Source organism: Schistocerca gregaria, chromosome 4 (assembly GCF_023897955.1).
Source record: "Schistocerca gregaria isolate iqSchGreg1 chromosome 4, iqSchGreg1.2, whole genome shotgun sequence".
NCBI classification, from domain to species: domain Eukaryota; kingdom Metazoa; phylum Arthropoda; class Insecta; order Orthoptera; family Acrididae; genus Schistocerca; species Schistocerca gregaria.
Genome location: NC_064923.1, coordinates 453,554,880 through 453,580,908, shown reverse-complemented (window position 1 = coordinate 453,580,908; position 26,029 = coordinate 453,554,880). Strand labels below are relative to the sequence as shown.

Below are 26,029 nucleotides of genomic sequence, written 5' to 3'. Positions count from 1 at the left end.
AAGCAAGTATATTGGCATATAAGATACTGCTAAATAACTGAATATTTCAAATGCCTACAGATTTGCTATGTTGTTAAAGAAAACTTACTTGCTCAGAAAGTGGCTGTACTGGTGGCAATGTCACAGTATTTACAGAGGATGTTAATGGTGGCGTCACCAATTCACCTTCATCAAAAAGGGACTCAGTCTCTTGGTCAAACCAGTGCTTCTCCGGCTGTGCGGTAGGCGCCTGAGTTTGCACTGGCTTCACAGTACTTGGGGCAGGAGCGGGTAGTTGTTCACTCGTAGCTGCTCGATTGGTCGACCGCCTGCTGGTACCACGAGATGTTGCTGGTACGTTGAATGGGTCTGCTAGGGAACGAACAGGCTCCTTTGCTGACGGAGGTGGTGGCAAAATAGCTATAGGCTGCTTGCTTGACTTCGGAGTTGGTGCCGCTGTCGTTGCAGGGGCAAATGAATCCCCAAATGGATCACTTCCAAAGGGGTCTTCTCTGATAGACGAAGGTCCAAATGGATCAGATGGCGTTATTCTTTCCATTTGATGAATTCCTTGCTGTATGCTGTTCAGTTCAAATTCCAGGTCTAGAAGATCTGCTATAACCTCGGACGTTTGTTGAGCGGATTTAGATGAAGCAGCTGTTCCATTCTCTTTCACTGCTGAGTCTTCCTGAATAGTTCTCATCTTACTTGCTCCTGGCTCCAAGCTGCTTGCTCCATTCTAAAATCACACAGGAAAGCAATATAGGACAAATTACATTTCCAGAATCCTTACCATCACATTGGACAATAACAGAGTTGCATGGTGTAATGTTTACCTTTGTGCCTGATGAGCCTTCTGAAAACAGCCCACCTCCTAACTTTATTTGGTGTTGCTCAATATGCTGCTTGGCTAACTCGATCTCTTTCTTTTTCAGTTCAAATACAACTTGAAACAAATCTCGCATTGCAATTACAACCTGAAAAAACAATAATAATTTAGTACTGGTCAACAAACTACAGCGCGGTACACGCACAAATTTGGTACAATAACAAATGCGAAGTTACATTTCAAATCAAGGCTCACAGTTAACTCAAGTGCAGAATTTGACGCGATACGTGTGAATATTACGAAGACGTTCCATAGAGGGTGGGGTGGGGTGGGGTGGGGAAATTCGAGCGGCAGGAGTTCAGTTTGGTTGCTACCGTCATCAAAATAGTTAGTTCTTCCATATGTGACCCTTTTCGTAGTTCTTCCATATCTGACCTTTTTCGCCATTTCCGAGTGAGCTGCGAGCGTTGTACTGGATAAAGTGATGCAATTCGCAGAAGAGTACGTGTTAGTTGTAATATTGTGTTTTTTTGTTAGTTGTAATATTGTTTTTTATGCTGTCACAACATAACACACTTGCAAAGAGGTTTGCTGTTCAATCCAGGCCGTCCGAAACAGAATGCAGGTATCTGTACTTTCTTCACTGGCCACATTCTGCTAACGAAAAGTCTTTTAAACGTTGCGGTTCGAACTAGCTAATTCAAAAGTCGAGCATCACGTCATCATCGCGATCTGAGATCAGTCACGAAGCTGTCCTGTTCCACCGGAAAATCCCCGAAAGAAGTAAGGGAAAAATATAATTCACCATACAGATAAAGGCTCATTTCTGTCGATCAAAACATAGTTTCTAACCAAAATTTTGCAATATTCTGCTTTACAATAGCTTTTAAACACTATGGTAAGAAACACTGACATGAATACCACATTTTGCCGTCTGGTTAATATCGCGTTCATTGCACACGGAGTACTAATTCAAGTGGAGAAGAAGAAGAGAAGGAATCGAAATTATTTACGACGCTTCTCGGTATTCACAACGGGCGAGGTTGTGCTGTGGTAAGACACAGGATGATAATAAGAATAATAATTTTACTGTCGTTAGAACAATACAGCAATAGACACCGTCAAATGCATAATACAATGCAATTAATAACAAAAAAGTGCAATAGCTCAGCTATTGACATGGAAACTTCATATTATAATTATTAAATTGCTTTTATTCATTCTGGAAGTTTCAAGAAATTCCTTTATAGGGGTGTACAACTAAAATATCAGACGCCCGGCCGGTTTGCCGATCGGTCGAACGCACTGCTTTCCGGGCGGGAAGGTGTGCCGGTCCCCGGCACGAAACCGCCCGGCGGATTACTGTCGAGGTTCGGTGTGCCGGCCAGTCTGTGGATGGTTTTTAGGCGGTTTTCCATCTGCCTCGGTGAATTCGGGCTGGTTCCCCTTATTCCGCCTCAGTTACATTATGTCGCGATTGCTGCGCAAACACTTTCTCCACGTACGCGTACACGATAATTACTCTACCACACAAACTTTGGGGTTACACTGGTCTGGTGTTTATAAGTGGTTTCAAAATTTTAGTAGTGGCCATATAGGCACAAGTCATGCTGAATGTTCTGGACGCCCTGTGGAGGTTACGACTCCAGGAATCATTGATAAAATCCATGATATGGTGATGGATGACAGAACAGTTAAGGTGTGTGATATTCCTAGTGCTGTGGGCATCTCGAATGAATGGGTACATAATATTTTTCATAAACATTTGGACATGAGAAGGCTGTCCCAAGATGGGTTCCGCGATTGCTCACACTTGACCAAAAGCGGAATCGTGTGAAGTGTTGCAAGGATGGTTTGCAGCTGTTCAGGAAGAATCCGCAGGACTTTAAGCGTCGTTTCGTCACTATGGATGAAATATGGATACATTACTATACTCCGGAGACCAAATAACAATCTAAACAATGGGTTAACAAGGGAGAATCTGAATCAAAAAAGGTGAAGACCATTTCTTCGGCCGGAAAGGTTATAGCCGCTGTTTTTTGGGATTCGTAAGGGACAATCCTCATCGACAATCTGGAAAAGGGTCAAGCTATTACAGATGAATATTACTCATCGTTACTGGACCGTTCTAAAACCGAGCTGCAAGAAAAACGCCGGCGATTGGACTGCAAAAAGTCCTTTTCCATCACGACAGTGCACCAGCACACACCGCAGCAGTTGTGGTCGCAAAATTAATTGAAATACGATTCCAACTCGTTTCACATCACCCGCATTCTCCAGACGTGGCTTCCTCGGACTACTATTTGTTGCCAATTTTGAAGAAATGGCTGGCGTGACAAAGATTTTATTCAAAAGCGGAGGTGATTGCAGCAACTAATAGCTATTTTGTAGACTTGGACAATTCCTATTATTTGGAAGGGATCAACAAATTAGAACAGCGTTGGATGAACTGTATAAGTCTAAAAGAAGTCTATGTCAAAAAATAAAAAAGTTTACCCCAAACACGTAAGTAGTTTTTATTTTTGCACGGACTTTTCAAAAGTCCCTTGTATAGTTGACCAAACATGTAGAAATCATAGGGCGACATGACATGTCTGGGTTGTAGGGCAGATGCTCAAGTTGCTCCCACTTGAACTTGGCCATTACACTTTGTGTGACCTTGGAGGCATGTTATCGTGGAGCAGAATTGTCACGTCCGTCAGCAACGCAGACCTTTTCCACCAGATGGACTTTCGTAGGCTATGGAGTGTCTCACAGTATGTGTCACTGTTAATGGTTTTTCCGTGCTCGAGGAAATTGGTTAGTATCGGACCTCAGATGTCGAAAAAGACAGTGAGCATCATCTTGCCAGCTGAGGGCACAGTTCAGATTTTTTAAGGGAGGTGGCTTCACTACATTCGCGTTCCTGGATGTCTCACTACATTATCACAAAGTGCATATGGAGGTTTCAATCGCTCTGGTTGTTACGATGTTTCGTACCTTTTCATTTGATTAACCCTTACACTACCCCCACCAGGTGGCATCCGTGACTCGGTGCTTGTTTCGAGTAACTGTTCGCCTTGATGACGGCATATCCGGGCACGACCATCGACCTGGTGTTACAAGGAAACTGACGTATCCAACGAGGTGACATGTTTCCATTGCTCCTCAGTCCATTCTCGATGATCTCGTACCCACTGCAGTCGTAACTGATATTATCGTTGGATCGACATGGGAATCCGTATGGGTCATCTGCTGCAGAGTCCCACGTTCAACCTTGTGCAATGAACGATGTGCTCCGAAGCACTTGTGCATGCACCACCATTGTACTCTGCCACAAGTAGCCTCACTGCCTTTAGAGAGTGGACAAGCCTCCATAGTCCAACATCTGTGATGGTGTGTGGACATCCAACGGCTTGTCACCTACTCCTGGTTTCACTGCTCTTCAAGCTTTTCCATAGCTGCTCACAACAGCAGCTAGCAAACATATGACCAGATTCAACTATTCCGAAATGGTCATTCTCAGGCGCCAGGCCGGAACAATCTAGCCTTTGCCAACATCATTTACCGTTATATTAATGGATTTTCTATGTGAGCCCGTATCCTCGCTACAATGCTTCTCCATTCGTCTCTGTTATGCTTATAAAAGGTGATTCAGCTGTCCCTATTCGTAATGCCTTCAAATACCACATGCAGGATTTTCACATTCTCTCGTTCGCTACACACAAACTATTATTCGAACAGAGGAAATGAACAGGACCTTTCGTACGAAATTTACTGTAAATTTTGTACTGGGATACGTTTTCGCTAGTCGCCTTAGTTTTCGTATTGTTTAAGAAAATGTACAAAAGTGACCTTCAAACACGTTTCTCTCGAATAACTCGAAACTCGTGCCCTCCAGTGAAACACATTCCAGTACAAAATTTAACTTCAGTAAATTTCCTACGGAAACTTCCTCTTCATTTTTTCTGTAGAGCTAATAGTCTGCGCATAGCGAGAGAGACTATGAAAATCTCGTGTGTTGTTTTTGAAGGCGTTGCACGAAACCCATAGGAAGGGACAGCTGGATCACCATGTATACTTAACTACATGCGCAAACTAAGTTGACACACGGCGAGTTAGCTGATGAGATTGGCTGTAAATGGGAAACGCCTTTACGGTTGCTCCAACCAGCCACTGCGTCGAGTGTTAACTTAATTTGCGCGTGTAGTACTTACACTGAAGTGCCAAAGAAACTGGTATAGGCATGCATATCAAATACAGAGATATTTAAACAGGCAGAATACGGCGCAGCAGTTCTCTACGCCTATATAATACAAATGTCTCGCACAGTTGTAGATCGGTTACTGCTGCTACAATGTCAGTTTATCAAGGTTTAAGTGAGTCTGAACGTAGTGTTATAGTCGGCGCACGAGAGATGGGACACAGCATCTCCCAGGTAATGATGAAGAGGGGATTTTCCCGTACGACCATTTCACAAGTTTGCCGTGAATATTAGGAATCCGGTAAAACATCAAATCTCCGACATTGCTGTAGCCGGAAAAAGATCCTGCAAGAACGGGACCAACGACGATTGAAGAAAATCGTTTAACGTGACAGAAGTACAACCCTTCCGCAAATTGCTGCAGATTTCAATGCTTGGCCATCAACAAGTTTCAGCGTGCGAAGCATTCAACGAAACCTCATCGATATGGGTTTTTGGACTCATCGATATGGGTTTTTGGAGCCGAAGGCCCAATCGTGTACCCTTGATGAATGTACGACACAAAGCTTTACATCTCGCCTGAGTCTGTCAGCACCGACATTGGACTGTAGATGACTGGAAACATGTTGCCTGGTCGGACGAGTCTCGTTTCAAATTGTATCGAGCGGGTGGACGTGCACGGGTATGGAGACAACCTCATGAATCCATGGACCCTGCATATCAGCAGGAGACTGTTTAAGCTGGTGGAGACTCCGTAATGATGTGGCGCGAGTGCAGTTGGCGTGGTATGTGATCACTGATACGTCTAAATACGACTTTGGTATGTGACATGTATGTACGCATCCTGCCTGATCACCTGCATCCATTCATGTCCATTGAGCATTCCGACGGACTTTGCCAACTCCAGCAGGACAATACGACACGCCACACGTCCAGAATTGCTACAGAGTTGCTCCAGAAACACTCTTCTGAGTTTAAACACTTCCGCTGCCCACCAGACTCGCCAGGCATGAACATTATTGAGCATATCTGAGATGCCTTGCAACTTGCTGTTCAGAAGATGTTTCCACCCTCGTACTCTTACGGATTTATGGACAGCCCTGCAGGATTCATGCCGTCAATTCCCTGCAGCACTACTTCAGGCATTAGTGGAGTCCATGCCACGTCTTGCTGCGGCACGCCCTACACCATATTAAGCAGATGTACCAGTTTCTTTGGCCCTTGAGAAGTTGATACTCGGCGCGGTGGCTGATGAGAGCCACTGCGCCGAGTATCACCTGAGTTTGCGCGTGTAGTGCTTACCGTATCACGTGCCCGCAACCAAACCAGACAGCATTCGGTCTCGCAGTGGGCAGTGTTCGTAATGTTTTGACTCAGTAGTGTGTACGTCAGTGCTACGGCTTCCATTAGCCTTCATTAGCATAGTGAGAAAATTAAGAGATACTCCAATCTTTGTACCAAACTTCAACGTTGTCAGTACCTTCCTAGACGCAATGTAATTCTTATCGCATTATTTATTCAGATTTTTAGTTGCTCGCTGTGCACTCAAAAGCTACAATATTGCGAAAAACGGAGTCACAAGTTTTTTGATCATAAGAAAGAACAAATAATTTTACTTCAAAAAATAAACATCATCTCTTGAAGAAACTGTCCAGTAAAAATTATAAATCTAGCACGTATTATTTAAATCAAGGTTCTCAAATATACTAATGTCACATTAAAAATAACTGAAAAATTTAAACTACGGTATTAGTTTTTACAATTCAAGATCTGTTCGCTAATAAGTCATAACCAATGGCGTCATCTTTCAAAAGACTAAGGCTGCAATTCATATTATCCGCTAGATCAGGCCTGGCAAGGTTTGCACTCCTGGAGCGGAATACTTTGGAAGACCTTGTTTGCAACGCAGTGGGAGTACTTCTAAGAGGCGAATACTGCAGCATACTCTTATAAGCAGGATTTTATCATTAGTGTTTATTTTCAACCTATTTTACTTTCTGCCGAAGCAATAATTTTATTATTTAATAAAATAAGTACATTACACAGTGTTAATACGGTGGGTGGAAGTACAAAACGCTTTACATACAGGCATGTAACATTAAGTCGTCATGTTAATCAATTTATACACATTTCCATTATAGGTTATGTAATATATCTGAAACCATAGCTCATGATACAATCACACTCATGGATTAACATCTATTAAACCGAACGCTGGGGGGACTTCTATCAGTTCCATAACAGAAAAAGGCTTTTGTACACATCTGTTCAACCAAACACTGCTTGTCTATGCACTCGAAGATATTAACTTAGGGTAATATTTTATAGAAGTCTGCCGGCCGTTGTGGCCGAGAGGTTCTAGGCGCTACAGTCTGGAACTCCACAACCGCTACGGTCGCAGGTTCGAATCCTGCCTCGGGCATGGATGGGTGCGATGTCCTTATGTTAGTTAGGTTTAAGTAGTTCTAAGTTCTAGGGGATTGATGACCTCAGAATTTAAGTCTCATAGTTCTCAGAGCCATTTGAACCATTTTATACAAGTCTGTGCAAATCGCTCCATTCTGCTCCGTCTTGATGCAGCAAAGTGGTTCCATATTCCAAATAAGAGACAGTCTCTGATGCAATATTTATTCTTTAATGGCGAGTTTCGCGCTCTTAGCGTACCATCGACTTAAAAATACACCGGAGGCTTCATTGGTCAGAATTAAGAGGCATGGCGACAACCACCTTCGTTGATATTAAAACCACGGAATCTCACTGACGAGTAGAATGTCTTTAGTGATGAGTTCCGCTTCGAACTCAGCCTCGATGATCAGTAAGACGCTTCTGGAGACGCTCCAGACAACAGTGGGATACCAGCCTGACTGTCTGCCGCCATATGGACCGACATCCCGGAGTGATGGGCTGGGGTGCCATTTGTTTTCGTAACAGGACTCCTTTGATTATTATCGGCGGCACCCTTACAGCACAGTAGCTCGTCAACAATATTCTAGCCCCTTTTCTTTACCATTCATGGCAAGTCGTCCTGTCGTTACATTTCAGCGAGATAATACCCGCCCGCCCCCACATGGCGAGAATTTCTACTGCTTGTCTTCACGTTTTTTGACAAATCCTACCTTGGCCAGAAAGGTCGTCGGATCTCTCCCCACTTGACAACATTTGGAGCTTTATGGGGAGGGCCCTCCAACCAACTCGGGATTTTCACGATCTAATGCGCCAGTTGTACAGAAACTGCTTGCATATGGGTCACAGGTGTACCAACGCTTACTCAGTTTCTGAAGCTTTTCCTCTTGAATAAATCGTCCAATTTTTCTCTGAAATTTGTCCGTACATGTACATCACATTTACTGATTTCCGTCCTTTTCGGATGATACCTTTGGGGTGGGTCGTTCTGTTTTTCTTAGAATGTAATTATCTCATTGTCGGCGTAAATTAAAACCTTTTTGAAACAAGTACGAAGAATAAAAACATTAAAAAATGAAACTCCCAGAGTATTCACGCACCTTGCAACGTGGAACAGAACATTCCGAGTCATGCTGTTTTTCTACAAAGAAATCAACGGTACAGAAAGTGATACACAACCAAACTCCCGTTAGCGCCAGGATATAACACAGCATGATTCACGTGAAGACTTGCACCCGTTTTATTTTGCGAATAGTTTTTTGTTTTACCAATGATGTACTTTTTAAAGATTTGCTGATGTGTAACTAGGTCCCAGAATCTGAAAATACTTATTAAGACAAGCAAGCAACGCATCACGAAGGAATTATCCGAATCGAACGGAAATCAGTAGATCTGACTTATATGTAGAGACAAACAAATGTTTACAATTTCAGCTTCAAAAACTGAGCGAGTCTGTAACGCATGGCCCTTATGCAAGCAGTTATTCGGCTTGACATTGCTTGACAGAGTTGTTGGGTGCCCTCCTGAGGGATTTCGTTTTATATTCTGGATAACTGGCGCATTAGATCGTCAAAATCTCGAACTGGTTGGAGGACCCTGTCCATAATGCTCCAACCGTTCTCAGTTGGGGAGACATCCGGTGATTTGGCTGGCCAAGGTAGGGTTGACAAGTACGAAGGCAAGCACTAAAGATTCTCGACGTGTGCGAGCGGGCAATTTCTTGCTGAAATATAAGCCCAAGACGGCTTGTCATGAAGAGCAACAAAACGGGGCGTGGTAGTTCGTAGACGTGCAGCTGTGCTGTAAGGGTGCCGCGAATGGCAATTAAAGGGGTTCTGCTATGAAAGTAAATGGCACCCCAGATTGGATATCGGGCTGTATGGCGGGTGACTGTCATGCTGGCATCAACCCATGTCCAGAGTTCTCCAGCACGTCATCGCTGGTCATCGGGGCTCAGTTCGGAGCGGAACACATTGAAGAGTGGTAGGCGAAGTAACTTTTATTGAATGCTGAATTGTACTTCAGAATGACACAATACAGGACACACTTCTTCAACATAGTCACAAAGTCCTTATGAACAACAATAGAAACGTTCTGCAACGATCAGATAATCGGAAATGCATGTGGAATTCGACTGAAATCCAACAGCGGTCACGTGACTTTCGTAGCTCCCTGCAATTGAGACGCCATATTGGGTTCATCATATTTCGGTTGTTACCGTATTATACAGGGTGTTTCAAAAATGACCGGTATATTTGAAACGGCAATAAAAACTAAACGAGCAGCGATAGAAATACACCGTTTGTTGCAATATGCTTGGGACAACAGTACATTTTCAGGCGGACAAACTTTCGAAATTACAGTAGTTACAATTTTCAACAACAGATGGCGTTGCAAGTGATGTGAAAGATATAGAAGACAATGCAGTCTGTGGGTGCGCCATTCTGTATGTCGTCTTTCTGCTGTAAGCGTGTGCTGTTCACAACGTGCAAGTGTGCTGTGGACAACATGGTTCATTTCTTAGAACAGAGGATTTTACTGGTGTTGGAATTCCACCGCCTAGAACACAGTGTTGTTGCAACAAGACGAAGTTTTCAACGGAGTTTTAATGTAACCAAAGGACCGAAAAGCGATACAATAAAGGATCTGTTTGAAAAATTTCAACAGACTGGGAACGTGACGGATGAACGTGCTGGAAAGGTAGGGCGACCGCGTACGGCAACCACAGAGGGCAACGCGCAGCTAGTGCAGCAGGTGATCCAACAGCGGCCTCAGGTTTCCATTCGCCGTGTTGCAGCTGTGGTCCAAATGACGCCAACGTCCACGTATCGTCTCATGCGCCAGAGTTTACACCTCTATCCATACAAAATTCAAACGCGGCAACCCCTCAGCGCTGCTACCATTGCTGCACGAGAGACATTCGCTAACGATATAGTGCACAGGATTGATGACGGCGATATGCATGTGGGCAGCATTTGGTTTACTGACGAAGCTTATTTTTACCTGGACGGCTTCGTCAATAAACAGAACTGGCACATATGGGGAACCGAAAAGCCCCATGTTGCAGTCCTATCGTCCCTGCATCCTCAAAAAGTACTGGTCTGGGCCGCCATTTCTTCCAAAGGAATCATTGGCCCATTTTTCAGATCCGAAACGATTACTGCATCACGCTATCTGGACATTCTTCGTGAATTTGTGGCGGTACAAACTGCCTTAGACGACACTGCGAACACCTTGTGGTTTATGCAAGATGGTGCCCGGCCACATCGCACGGCCGACGTCTTTAATTTTCTGAATGAATATTTCGATGATCGTGTGATTGCTTTGGGCTATCCGAAACATACAGGAGGCGGCGTGGATTGGCCTCCCTATTCGCCAGACATGAACCCCTGTGACTTCTTTCTGTGGGGACACTTGAAAGGTCAGGTGTACCGCCAGAATCCAGAAACAATTGAACAGCTGAAGCAGTACATCTCATCTGCATGTGAAGCCATTGCGCCAGACACGTTGTCAAAGGCTTCGGGTAATTTCATTCAGAGACTACGCCATATTATTGCTACGCATGGTGGATATGTGGAAAATATCGTACCATAGAGTTTCCCAGACCGCAGCGCCATCTGTTGTTGACAATTGTAACTACTGTAATTTCGAAAGTTTGTCGGTCTGAAAATGTAGTGTTGTCCCAAGCATGTTGCAACAAACGGTGTATTTCTATCGCTGCTCGTTTAGTTTGCATTGCCGTTTCAAATATACCGGTCATTTTTGAAACACCCTGTAAGTGTATGTACACCGTGGTAACGTGGGTTGAGACCTGTGGTTGTGAAGCTGAAAGCTGAATTCAGCTACATGCTAATATTGTTTTCATCTTCGTCTTTATTATTCATGTGCAGTACTCTGAGTGTGCTCTCTTGGTAATCAGTTCCTTCTATTTCATGGCTTCGGCCCGATTAAAAAACGAAAGATGAAACTGCTGCGGGTGAAACAACCAGTAATTATATTTACGTGCCTTCTTGTCATAAATATTTGACATTTTTTCCCGAATACATCGCGACTTCCTAGGGTGTGGTTAGGCAGGAATCTATGAGTAGCCTGCCGCTTACACAGCTGCTAGTAGAACGAAGGCCAATTATGTTTACAGTCCTGCTAGTCACCAATATTTCGCTTTTTATTCGGAATATGACGTCATTTTCGATGGTGTGGCTACGTAGAAAATAAGAGCGCGTTGTTAAATTGCTGCAAATGGAACAAGCAGCAATCATATTTGCTTGTCACAAATATTTAGCTGCGATCTAGTCCATAACAACGCTTTGCTAAATTTGTCGATCAAGACAAAGATAGCAGAACACGGGCGAGAGACGTCACGTGACCGCTGTGCGAAATAAGCCGAACGCCAGAGGCACTTCGATTTTTAGTCACTCGTCCTACGAGTCGTTCAATCCCTCAACAAAATAAATCTGCTGTGTGAACGACCTCAACGTTGGAAAATCTTTTCCCCTTGTTGTTCTATCGGACTACCGAAAACATTCAAATCGCATGGTGCAAGAACAGTACTATACGTCGGATACTGCTAAACCTATTGAAACGTTGAAGCAAAGCTTGTGTTGTGCGTGTCGTGTGAAGTGTTGCGTTATCGTGCAGGGGGACAACGTCTTTGCTTAATTTTCCATGACTCTTGTTCTTTGTGGTGTTGCGCAGCATCATGTTGCGTAGTATGAAGCTTTATTAATCGTGCTCTTTCCCATAAACACTGTATGCAACTCTATAACACTATGGCCATAACATTTCTTGCTCATGATGCAAACTTGCATTACCTCCGCGGAAGCGAGGTGGTGTATCTCACTGTACATGTGTGAAATGATGGACCCATGTCGCATCGCAAGTCATGACACGGTTTCGGAAGTCACTGTCTTCGACGGAGTAACGATCATGGAAGTCCAGAAACGCCGCAAAGCTTGCGCCTAAATGTGCAGTTGCCAGTGATTGCTTGTCCCAACGCAAGAACATATCCGTTACTGCAAACGATCTCGGATGATGGAATGAGTGCAGTCTACGGAGGTGCGCATCTGCTCAGCAATGTCCGTGACAGTCACTTTACGACTGCTGTAAATCAGTTCCTTGATTGTCTGGACATCGTCATATGTGTTCGATTCGATGGCCTACCTTACCGAACAGCATCGCCAATGTCTGTGCGACCTTGGTCAAATCACTGGTACCATTTCATTGCGACTGGATGCGACAGTGCATTTGAGTCATATACCGCCAGACCTTCCGGTAAATGTGTGTTCAGTTTGGACGTTTAGGCCTCAAGAATCGTAAAATCCAGCGTACTTCGATTTTGTAGTACGTCTCCAGGTGCTGCCCATTACACACTGTGACGCACCTGTTTTCCTTACCGCAGTAGAACTGTATGTGCGGGAAACCCGGAACATGTACTGTAATCGGGCAATGCACTACTCCTGTTGCGCAATTGTCTTAGAGAGGGACGACATGTGTAACTTTGTTTCTGAAGACTCTACATATGCGGTACAACAGACAGTACCCACAGACATGCAATTCATAATGGTTTGAGTATGGATGTAACCAGTGGTTATAATTAGAGCAGAGCAACTCACAGGAGCCCAGTGTGGGCTGTAATTATCGTATGGCGGCAAATCTTGGTAGGTATTCTAATGCCTTAAAGTGGTACCGATTACGCTGGAAAAAAAAAAAAATTGTTCCAATTTTGGCCACCAGGTGCAAATCTGGGGCTAAGAATACAAGATAGACATACACTATGTGATCAAAAGTATCCGGACACCCCCCAAAAACATAAGCTTTTCATATTAGGTGCATTGTGCTGCCACTTACTGTCAGGTACTCCATATCAGCGACCTCACTAGACATTAGACATCGTGGCAGAGCAGAATGGGGCGCTCCGTGGAACTCAAGGACTTCAAACGTGGTCAGGTAATTGGATGTCACTTGTGTCAAACGTCTGCATGCGAGATTTTCACATTCCTAAACAAGCCTAGGTCCACTGTTCCTGATGTGGTAGTTAACTGGAAACGTGAAGGAACACGTACAGCACAAAAGCGTACACGCCGACCTCGTCTGTTAACTGACGTTGAGTGACAGAGACGGCCGACAGTTGAAGAGGGTCGTAATGTGTAATAGGCAGATATCTATCCAGACCATGACACAGGAATTCCAGACTGCATCAGGATCCACTACAGGTACTATGATAGTTAGGCAGGCGGTGAGAAAACTTGGATTTCATGGTCGAGCAGCTGCTCGTAAGCCACACATCACGCCGGTAAATGCCACACGACGCCTCGCTTGGTAAACATTGGACGACTGACCCGCGGAAAAACGTTGTGTGGAGTGACGAATCACGGTACACAATGTGGCGGTCCGATGGCAGGGTGTAGGTGTGGCGAATGCCCAGTGAACTTCGTCTGCCAGCGTGTATAGTGCCAACAGTAAAATTCGGAGGCGGTGGTGTTATGGTGTGGTCGTGTTTTTCATGGAGGGAGCTTGCACCCCTGGTTGTTTTGCGTGGCACTATCACAGCACAGGTTTACGTTGATGTTTTGAGCACCTTCTTGCTTCCCACCGTTGAAGAGCAATTCGGGGATGGTGACTGCAGCTTTCAACACGATGGAGCACCTGTTCATAGCGGACGGCCTGTGGCGGAGTGGTTACACGACAATAACATCCCTGTAATGGACTAGCCTGCACAGAGTCCTGACCTGAATCCTATAGAATACCTTTGGGATGTTTTGGCACACAAATTTCGTACCAGGCCTAACCGACCGACATCGATACCTCTCCTCAGTACAGCTCTCCGTGAAGAATGGGCTGCCATTCCCCAGGAAACCTTCCAGCACTTGATTGAAAGTATTGCTGCGAGAGTGGAAGCTATCATCAAGGCTAAGGGTGGGCCAACACCATATTGAATTCTAGCATTACCGATGGAGGGCGCCACGAACTTTTAAGTCATTTTCAGCCATGTGTCCAGATACTTTCGATCACATAGCGTTTAGAAATTTTATGTAAATTGAAGGTGGATGCGCGAGAAAGGGAAGGAACTATGTCAGCTGCATCGGATCTTTATGAGGAATCGGCATTCATATGACATATAGAAATATTTTCATATGTAACTGAACAGGGACGAGACATGAGCAGAAAAGGTCAAACACGTGAGAAAGTCATTATGTTGATTTTATTATTAACCTACGCTACACAAGTTGTTCAATTTGATGATGTTTGGTTCGTGGGGCGCTCAACTGCGCGTTTATCAGCTCCCGTACAAATTCCCAAACTTTTCTCAGTCCAAACTCACCAGTTTGTGGAATGATGATGAAATGACGAGGACAACACAAACACCCAGTCATCTCAAGGCAAGTGAAATTCCCTAAATCCGCCGCGAATCGAACCCGGGACCCCATGCTCAGGAAGCGAGAACGCGACCCCGAGACCACGAGCGGCGGACTGTTCAATTTGAGCACCAGTGACGTCGAAGTGATGTTGCAGTTGTAAAACGATATGATCAATAGTTGCTAGCAGCACTTCTGGTGGAATCTGAGCAACGTGTTCCTGTATACTGGCCTTCAGGTCAGTCAGAGACCGAATGTGTCTCTGGTATTTGCACTCTCTTAGATATCCCCAGAGTGAAAAGTCACATGGATTCAGATCAGGTGATCTCGCAGGCCACGCTTCTGAGAAACCTCTAGAGATAACACATTCATGGAAGGTTTCATTTTACAGATCTTTCACTGGGCTAGCGATATGAGGTGTCTCGCATGAAAACAGTGGTTTGCACACAGTTGCGGTCTTCCAAGGCAAGAAACACATGCTGTGCAAGGAGGTCTAGATAACACGCAGACGCCCCAGTACACCTGACAGGCCCACTGTGTATATTCTCTTCAAACAGAAAGGGGCGAAGAATAGAATTGCTCGTGAATCCACGCCACACAGTCACATACGGCCAGTGCAATTGATCTTCGCGGTTTAACAGTATTACATTTCGGCAATTCTGTGTATTCATTGCACACTGTAGGGTAAAATATGCTTCGTTACTCCACTGAATACCACCTGGCCACATGTCATCAATTTCGATCAGTGCCAGAAACCAAAGAGCAAATTCAGAACGTCGCTGCGGATCACGAGGTTTCAGTTGCTGCAGTTGGATGTCGTACGGTACCAGTTTAAAATTAACATAAAAACTTTGCGTACTTGTCTGCAAGGGATGGACAGCTCTCGTGACACTGCACGAGCACTACCCGTGGCATGTGCTCCATGGTCGGTTACAGCAACAGCAGCCTCGCCAGTGACTTACAACGGGGTAGGACGCTTTCCTCTTCCAGGTGCTATACCAAGCTCACCCATATTTTCGAATTCCATTGTCATTATCTTTAAACCATTTAATAACATCGGGCCTCTACTTGGACCCGTCGGTTGGCGATACTCTGTCAATGCAGCACTGTAACGGCTGCCGTTCACATAAAAAGTTAGACTAGCAGCGCACAGTATCTCTTCTCGATAGCCATACTGTTCACTAACGTCATGGGTTGACAAATGACTGCGCGGATACTAAAACTTCAATCAGAGTAGAGCGCCAGATATGCACCTGGTGGGCAAAACTGGGACTATTTTTTCCGGCGTAAATCTGCCCCATTAACACATTAGCATATATAACTACCGTGCCGCTACCATACGACAATTACGTCCCACACTGGAGAAAGTGGCTGCACTTTAACTATAACACCTTCATAATAACACATATGGAGAAAATGCGTCACTACACTATTGCAAAGGACAGAAATGCAGCAAGAAATTTTCTGTTGTGCAATATCTCAGATTTAAACGAAGCCAAACAAATGTTGGACGATGCCAAAATGACCTTTACGAGAGGAATGTTCCTGGATGCATTACGTGTTCTCACCTTTCGCCATAAGAAATTACGTCCAGCATTGTCGAAAATAATTCGCTTTTATTATCTAGGTGATGGTGCAGGGAGGCGTAATATTGCGAGGGCATACTGAACTCCAAATCTTTGAACACAGTATAATCACCGGTCAACATTATTGTGACACTGTAATTCTTCACCATGTGCCTCGTTTCAGGAGTGCTTTCGCCCCCGGCTTCATTCTTATGGATGACAATGCGTAACCTCCACAGGGCGTCCAGAACGTTCAGCATCACTTGTACCCATATCGTCACTCTGAAAATTTTGAAATCATTTATAAACTGTTCTAATCGAAGATGCAGAGTCACCGGAATATTTATCAAGCTTCTCTTTAGTCTATTGAGGCGTTTTACCTTTCATAAAGTAATGTTTAACCACCACACGAAATTCTTTTTCGTCCATTTTTTGACAATCACTCGACTTCCTCGATTCACACGAATGTCAAACACAAAGAAATGGACCAAATATGGCTGAAACTTTGTGTTCATTCTTTCCAAAGATGCTACTAACTAAACATGACCTTGATACGCACCGGTGATGCCATCTCTCGGACTTTGCACGGACTTTTCAAACGCCCCTAGTAGCGCAGACTTCGATGTAATTATTGTGTATGAATAAAATTATTATTTCTGTTCGTCCCAATGAGTACACCTTTTAGCTACCTTCTGTGCTATACTGTAGCAGTTCTTTCTGTATAGCCCCAACGGCGCAAGTTTCATCGAGCTTGCCAGTGGCACAACACACGAAAGTTAATTTCATCCTTACGTTTAGCATTTTCGTATGTAAGTGGAGCAAAGACGAATGGGAAATCATTCTTGTGTCACGGTAGAAAAGACACAAAAGCGCAAAACCACTCCCAGCCAGGACTTCCACCAACCCAGGTGGCGCAGCAGAGGTTAGCAAACTGGACTCGCATTCGGGAGAACGACAGTTCAAACCCGCGTCTGGCCATCCTGATTTAGGTCTTCCATGATTTCCCTAAACCTCTTCAGACAAATGCTGGGATAGTTCATTTGAAAGGGCACGGCCGATATCCTTCCCTAACCAGATGGGACTGATGACCTCATTAGGTCCCTCCCCTAAATCAATCAACCAACCAACCGGGATTTCCAAGAGCTATACCACTGTGCCCTTGAAAACCTACTGCAAGCTAAACAAATGACTGGAAAGTGCTCCGCCCTGCCGCAGCCCGCCATCTCCTTCAGAGATGAATTGAAAGACAACAAAAATAATAAAAAAAATTCTAGCGACTATATAACACTCTACAGACATAAGTGACTTTGACAAAAGCCAAATTCTGTGGACCGGCGCCATGGAATGTCCATCTCGGAAGCAGCTGTGGACTATGTGAACACTATTATGGGCCACTTGCATCTCTTAATGCTTGATGCCTTCCCTGACGGTGTTAGCATTTTCCAGCAGAATAGCTGAGTCTCACACAGCTGGAATCTTGCTACAGTGATTTGAAGGGCATGATAGTGAAGTCATGAAGCTGTCTTGGCTACCAAATTCGCTTGACCTTAACCCGTTAAAAGATACCTATTACGCAATCGGGCGCCAGCGCCACACCCACAAACCAACGGTCCGCAATTTGCGGGAATTGCGTGATGTGTGTGTAGGCACCTGGTGCCACGAACCTAAGAAAACCTACCGTGCAGTTGCTGAACCCACGCCATGAACAATCGCTGCTGTCGTACATTCCAAAGGTGGTCCAACGTTCTACTAAGGACGCGGTGGTAATGCTTTGGGTCATCAGGTTAAATTCGGGCGTGCCGCGTGGAGTGTTAGGAGATATCAGTGATCAAAGTGATACTACTGTGTATGGGGACATTGCCAACACCGGAAAATTGTAGCAAAATGCAGGAACACTTGCAGAGTATCGTCTATTCCTGCAGGGACAGACAGTTGAACCTCAACATACACTGAGCTGACGAAAGTAATCGAATAGCGATAAGCACAAGTACAGAATGGTGGTAGTATCACATACGCAAGTTATAAACGGACAGTGTACAGGCTGGCGCTTGCCTTGGCACTTTTTTACCTCTGTCCTTACAAACCGCTACCCTTCGATCGCTTTCGTCCACTTTCTGTCTCCTGATGGACCATGTCAACGAGTAATCATACCCAGACGCATGGATAATATCACAGCCCGCATCCTGTGACTCACGATTCGAAAACTAACATGTCAAACGGAGGTGACTTTTGGTTTGGTCACCACATTGGTGTGGACGTGGAGGGGACCCATCATATATATATATACAGGATGTTTCTAAAATGACCGGTATATTTGAAACGGCAATAAAAACTAAACGAGCAGCGATAGAAATACACCGTTTGTTGCAATATGCTTGGGACAACAGTACATTTTCAGGCGGACAAACTTTCGAAATTACAGTAGTTACAATTTTCAACAACAGATGGCGCTGCAAGTGAAAGATATAGAAGACAACGCAGTCTGTGGGTGCGCCATTCTGTATGTCGTCTTTCTGCTGTAAGCGTGTGCTGTTCACAACGTGCAAGTGTGCTGCGGACAACATTGTTTATTCCTTAGAACAGAGGATTTTTCTGGTGTTGGAATTCCACCGCCTAGAACACAGTGTTGTTGCAACAAGATGAAGTTTTCAACGGAGTTTTAATGTAACCAAAGGACCGAAAAGCGATACAATAAAGGATCTGTTTGAAAAATTTCAATGGACTGGGAACGTGACGGATGAACATGCTGGAAAGGTAGGGCGACCGCGAACGGCAACCACAGAGGACAACGCGCAGCTAGTGTAGCAGGTGATCCAACAGCGGCCTCGGGTTTCCATTCGCCGTGTTGCAGCTGTGGTCCAAATGACGCCAACGTCCACGTATCGTCTCATGCGCCAGAGTTTACACCTCTATCCATACAAAATTCAAACGCGGCAACCCCTCAGCGCCGCTACCATTGCTGCACGAGAGACATTCGCTAACGATATAGTGCACAGGATTGATGACGGCGATATGCATGTGGGCAGCATTTGGTTTACTGACGAAGCTTATTTTTACCTGGACGGCTTCGTCAATAAACAGAACTGGCACATATGGGGAACAGAAAAGCCCCATGTTGCAGTCCTATCGTCCCTGCATCCTCAAAAAGTACTGGTCTGGGCCGCCATTTCTTCCAAAGGAATCATTGGCCCATTTTTCAGATCCGAAACGATTACTGCATCACGCTATCTGGACATTCTTCGTGAATTTGTGGCGGTACAAACTGCCTTAGACGACACTGCGAACACCTTGTGGTTTATGCAAGATGGTGCCCGGCCACATCGCACGGCCGACGTCTTTAATTTCCTGAATGAATATTTCGATGATCGTGTGATTGCTTTGGGCTATCCGAAACATACAGGAGGCGGCGTGGATTGGCCTCCCTATTCGCCAGACATGAACCCCTGTGACTTCTTTCTGTGGGGACACTTGAAAGATCAGGTGTACCGCCAGAATCCAGAAACAATTGAACAGCTGAAGCAGAACATCTCATCTGCATGTGAAACCATTCCGCCAGACACGTTGTCAAAGGCTTCGGGTAATTTCATTCAGAGACTACGCCATATTATTGCTACGCATGGTGGATATGTGGAAAATATCGTACCATAGAGTTTCCCAGACCGCAGCGCCATCTGTTGTTGACAATTGTAACTACTGTAATTTCGAAAGTTTGTCTGTCTGAAAATGTAGTGTTGTCCCAAGCATATTGCAACAAACGGTGTATTTCTATCGCTGCTCGTTTAGTTTGTATTGCCGTTTCAAATATACCGGTCATCTTTGTGTTTCAAATATATATATAAAGGCGGAGCTCTCATTTGTACTCACGTGATTCACGTGAAAAGCATTACGGCCGCGCGCCGGGAATGAACCGACTTTGAACGCGTAATGTAGGTCGGAGTTAGACGGTTAGCACAGTGTGTTTCGGAAATCGTTATGGAATTCAACATTCCGAGATCCGCAGCGTCCGGAGTATGCCGAGCATACAAAATTTCAGGCATTACCTCTCACCACGGACAACATAGTGGCCCGACAGCCTTCACTTAACGACCGAGAGCAGCAGCGTTTTCGTAGAGTTGTCAGTGCTAACAGACAAGCAACACTGCGTGAAATAACAGCAAAAATCAAAGTGATCCGTACGAGGAACGTATCCGTTAGGACAGTGCAGCGAAATCTGATGTCCATGAGCTATGGTACTAGACGATCGACGCTAGTGTCTGCAGCGCCTCTCCTTGGCTCGGTGACCGTATCGTTTGGACCCTAGACGACTGGAAAACCGTAGCCTGGTCAGAAGAGTCTTGATTTCATTTGGCAATAGCTGACGGTAGGATTTGAGTGTGGCACAGATCCCACGAAGCCAAGAACCCAAGTTGTCAACAAGGTACTGTATAGCTTGGTGGTGGCTCTATAATTGTGTGGGCTGTGTTTACATAGAATGGACTGGGTCCTCAGGGCCAATTGAACCGATCATTGACTGTTAATGGTTATGTTCGGCTAGCTGGAGACCATTTGCAGTCAAACAACGATGGAATTTTTATGAGTGATAATGCGCCTGGTCACGGGACTACAATTGTTCGCGACTGGTCTGAAGGGAAAGTCCAGCTAATGATATGGCCGCCCAGACCGCCCGACTTGAATCGCTGCGGATATTTGTGGAACAAAACTGAGATGTCAGATCGTGCAGAAAATTCTGCACCTGCACCTGCATTTATGGACGGCTATAGAGGCAGCATGGCTGAATATTTCTGCAGGTGATTTCTAGCGACTTGTTGAGTCCGTGCCACGTTGGTACACTGGGCAAAAGGAGGTCCGACACGGCAGTAGGATGTACCGCATGACTTTTGGCACCCCTCTATAAAAGTTACGTATTGCACTGTAAGACATGGCAACACTGATTATTGCAGTGATTCGCAACCTTTCTGAGACTATTACTCCTGAGTGCAATCAACCACCTCTCTCTTCCTCCACCATCAACAACACTAGCACCTAACTAAAATTTAGAATGATAAAGAATTTTAAATGAACAGTTTTATTGTTTAAATGACGGGAGCTAAATTATATTTACTTTTCGTAGGTGTCTTATTAAACTCCAAAATAATGAGTCATTGAGACAATTGGTACTGCTTAATGCTAACAGCATTTTATTTATGTTTACAGAAAAATGAAGTGATTCGCAGTGCATCGTGGGTGCTACCTACAACTCGTCCTCAGAAAAGAAAGTTAAAGTCTCAACATTGATGCTGGATACTTATTATAAAGCGTATTTTCTCTGCACCTCTCCTCTTCCTAGTGCGCCGGCCGTCGTGACCGTGCGGTTCTAGGCGCTTCAGTCTGAGACCGCTACGGTCGCAGGTTCGAATCCTGCCTCGGGCACGGATGTGTGTGATGTCCCTAGGTTAGCTAGGTTTAAGTAGTTTTAAGTTCTAGGGGAGTGATAACCTCAGATGTTAAATCCCATAGTGCTCAGAGCCATTTGAACCTTTTTTTTCCCCCTCCCTAGTGACATTTGGTTACTCGCACCCTGCAACCCCATTTTAAAATCAATCAAGTCAAAGGATGTACACTATACTAACTACCTTTTTTCCGGATTCCTTACCCCTGAAATGGTACAAATTGGAAGACAATAGGCTGGCAATGCTTTGCGTCTGACCACTGCCGCACAGCAATGTAGTAGCCACTAAATAATTACAGCTGTGTTGTGATCCCAAATAGATCTTTTATTGTACGAAGTGAATAATGAAGCCGCGCGAAGTGGCCCTGCGGTTTGAGGCGCCATGTCGCGGATTGCGCTGCCCCTCCCGCCAGAGGTTCGAATCCTCCCTCGGGCATGTGTGTCTGTTTTGTTCTTAGCATAAGTTAGTTTAAGTAGTGTGTAAATCTAGGGACGGATGACCTCAGCGGTTTGGTCCCTTAGGAACTCGCACACGTCTGAACGTTTTTTGAATAATGAAGCGGTTTCTGGTTCATAGGGGGAACTACATACAACTCGGGGAAGGCATTTTCATGAGATATTTAAACATATATGTATGAATTTTATGGACACAGATGAATACAGTAGGTGGACTATGCGAGGAACAAGGAAGGTGTTCACACATTCGTTTCACAAGCTGTAACCTGCACCACATTGTCTCACCCATTAATGCCAGTATTTGAAATAAAAAAATGTAATTATTAGTAACTTATGTAATCAATGTTACAGTTTTACGAAACAGTGATATAAGAACAATGATATTTTGAAACTAGTTGAGTTTCGAGACCCTTACATTACTAAAAACCTTTTCTTTTTTACCCCTTAGAAAATTTCATTTTCTGGTCAGGGGGTAGTTACCTCAGGTTGGGAACCACTCGGTTATTGCGCCTGGCATCAATCATAACCATAGTGTATGATCGTGTGTGCGTCCAGGGCGACTTGGCGGAACAGCTAGTTGAAATTTGTTGTAGGAGAGGCAGATGGGAGATTGAAATTTAGGGGGCGGAACCTAAGGAAGGAGGTGATTTACAATCCACTTGGTCGATCAATTCTCGTGTATCGCTCGTCAGTCAGAAGCCCGTAGCTTGTGGGATTAAAACAGGAGACGGACAAGATGCGAATAAAAGCTACGCGTTTCGTCACAACTTCGTTTAGTAAGTGCGGGAACGTCACGGAAATCCTCATGTAACTCCAGAGTTGAAAGTGCAATAAGAGACGTTGTGCGTTTACTATTAAAATTCCGCGAATGCAGCACATTATTTTCTCCCGTATACATCTCTCGAAATGGTAATGACGCTTAAATACAGGAAACTAGAGCTCACATGGAGATTTACAGACAGCCGTTCTAGCATATGACGTACCCTCCACCATACAGCGTAAGGCAGCTTGCGAAGTGTGTATGTGGATAAAAATGACTCAGAGCAGCATTTTTTTCTGTATCAAATTTGTACGTAAATGGAAACTTGTGAATGAGCATTTGCTCGAGCTCAACTCTGAATATTAAAAGCAACATCTTCACTTACCAAACTGAGACTTAAGAACAACAGTGATCAACGCAGTCGACGAACTAATTCCCACTCTGAAGAGGAATACATTTTCCTTTTTCCATGATGACTTTCTCTGTACTGTACTGCGATGCAAACCGGTCCAAACACAAGCACTAAAACACATGCACGGAGAGAGTAATCACAGACAGCTGATAATCTCAACACGCAATCTGGCCGCGTGGCCAGGTGACATTCGTGGTGAATCAGTGCGCAGTCTCACGGCGGAGTCGAACAGCGGTGGTGGCGACTCATTCACGAGGAACTGGCTTTCGCGCGTATCCGTTTCACACAGTGGAAGTGGGCGTCAGCTTCATCGACAAGTACGTACCCAGACAAGTATGTACGACGGGTAGTCAAGAAGTTTTAATTGTCCCTTCGAAAAAATAAACTCAGTAATTAATTTCCTGTTTACTTGCAGGTACGTGCCTCTTGTATTGGAACTCCGGAGTACCCCTCTGCATTGTCCTGACACAGGTCCAACATTTCTACTGCTGCCGAAGACAGAACTACGGTACGGTCCACCAAATTGTCCGTGGCGTGCACCAATGTATTTTTACTCCTCTAGTCGCGTGTTACTGTACTGTAGCATGGAGATTGCAGTGTGTAATAAGACAGCAGATATTCACATAAGGGAAAAAAAGTTCCTTCATGCTTTCAAAGTGATGATTAAAAATTTGTGACTAGCCCTTGTAATCATAGAGTAAATATCTCTGGAGTGAGCATTCACATGCGCAGAACAGATTTTGTGTTGTCAAACATACTTTGCTGGCCTGGTCACGTGTTCTCGAGACGTCGTGTGTTTGTCCGTATAGCGCCCTATATATTTAGAATGTCACTACATCCCTAGTACAGACGGATTCTTTTCGTATGTGTCGTGGATTATTTATATATGTTACGCAGACATTTCAACAGTAACTATTTGATACCGGGGATAAACCAGCTAGGTAACTTTTAAGGGCAAGTGATATTACATCCTGCTTCTTTGCGATAGGTGTCAAGTTCAGATGCACTCGATTTTTGGTAGTTTTCGGTATGAAACGACACTTTATAGTATTACAGAACCAGACGTAGTGATAGTCTTGCAAAACGACTTTGATGTACGCTAGTACTTTTGCAAGTGTCCGAAAAATACCGAATTTGCCACACATTAGAGATTATATCCCTGCTAATTCGTCCTTTTTTCTGCTATTTCTGCGTATTTATTTTCTCCTTTTTTGCGACCTAAAGCACAATTTTTATTATTGGTGACACTTTGAAGTATTTAATTAACGCATTTAACGTACTTGCTCCCAGTCTGTGTAATCTATACATGTAATCGACAAGTCAGTGATAAATCCATGGAGGATAGTATTTGCTGAAACAACTAACAATTCCCTTTCCTGTTCCACTGACAAACTTACGAGAGGAAGCGATTGTTTGTAAGTTTTTGTACGAGCCATAATATCTAATTACATAATCATAAAATCGTAGAAAAATATGTCTACAGAATCAAACCTTAATTATAATGCGTCTCGAAATTTTTAAACATATACAGTGTCTCTTACTAATATGATGACTATAATTAGAGCTACATGGTACGTACCCATGAAAAGTTACTATCCCTCCTTTCACATATTTTTCTTTGCATCCTAGCAACAACAGTAATTCACCATCGCTATTACACTATCAACAAACGGCGAAACACAACAAAAACTCTTGATATTATAAACTTATAAACGATGCAGAAAGCGCACACGCACAGCGAAGTTCCGAAAACACGTGACAAACCTGGTTTAATGTTGACAACATGCGCAGAACGCAATGCTCACTCCAGAGATTTTTACTCTATGCTTGTAACATGGTAAACCAGTGGTCAATCACCCAACATACCAATAATGACGAGAGACACGTACTTAGCTAAAATAATAAGGGAAAAAATGTTGCCCTCTCCACTATTACTGTTTGTTTTTGCACAGTGTCGGTCGGTTCTCCGTTGTTTATTTCTCCATTTTGGACACCTCTCGCTGCAAGCTGCTGTGAATCCATCAACAACGTAAAGGTATTGCTCTAGCTAAGGATGTTGTCCGAATCCGCGAGTGCAAAACTAAGAAAATTCCAGCAACCTGTTTCATTAACAGCTCTGAGATGCAGTCCAGGACAAACCAGAATTACCGGTTAAAACTGGCTTACCAAACTAATAAGCACATAGGTTCGAAATTGTAAATAGCTCTCCATTCACCTGTGATTTCGGGGCAAGATAGGATGCCGAAGTTTCATAATGACAAACTTTGCTCCTGTCAGCACCTTTGTTGGTACCCATCTCTTCCCTAACTGCTACCGTGACTACACTGAAGATATAAATCGCTTTTTCCTTGAATGCCTACTACGTCGTCAAGATATAACGGACCTACTACCAGAAATTGTGGAACAAGTGTCAATACTTCGTTGTTTTGCAACAAATGACTACTTTTATACGATACCAACTGAGCTCACGTAACAATTTCAGTTCTTTTACTTTCCTAGTTGTTGCCCTTTTCCCCAATACGCCATCTTCTCCGACTATCATTTTTTCTTTCATCTGACCACGCCGTTCCTAATTTTTTTTCCTCTCCGATTTGGCAACCTTCCCAACAGAATCGGTTCTATGAAATGATAATTAAATCAAGACCCTACGCTGTCAACA

The 26,029-nt window shown here is 44.2% G+C and overlaps 1 protein-coding gene across 3 annotated transcripts in view; it reads right to left on the bottom strand.

Moving 5' to 3' along the window:
• The window catches only part of LOC126365909 (protein disabled), a 467,529-nt gene that overhangs the window by 21,601 nt on the left and 419,899 nt on the right, over positions 1-26,029 (bottom strand). For all 3 annotated transcript variants that reach the window (XM_050008634.1, XM_050008633.1, XM_050008635.1), the window contains 2 exons: positions 816-956; positions 89-718 (listed from right to left, as the gene is read on the bottom strand). In XM_050008634.1, coding sequence (XP_049864591.1) covers positions 89-718; positions 816-956 — 771 coding nt within the window. The remainder of the gene's footprint in view (positions 1-88; positions 719-815; positions 957-26,029) is intronic.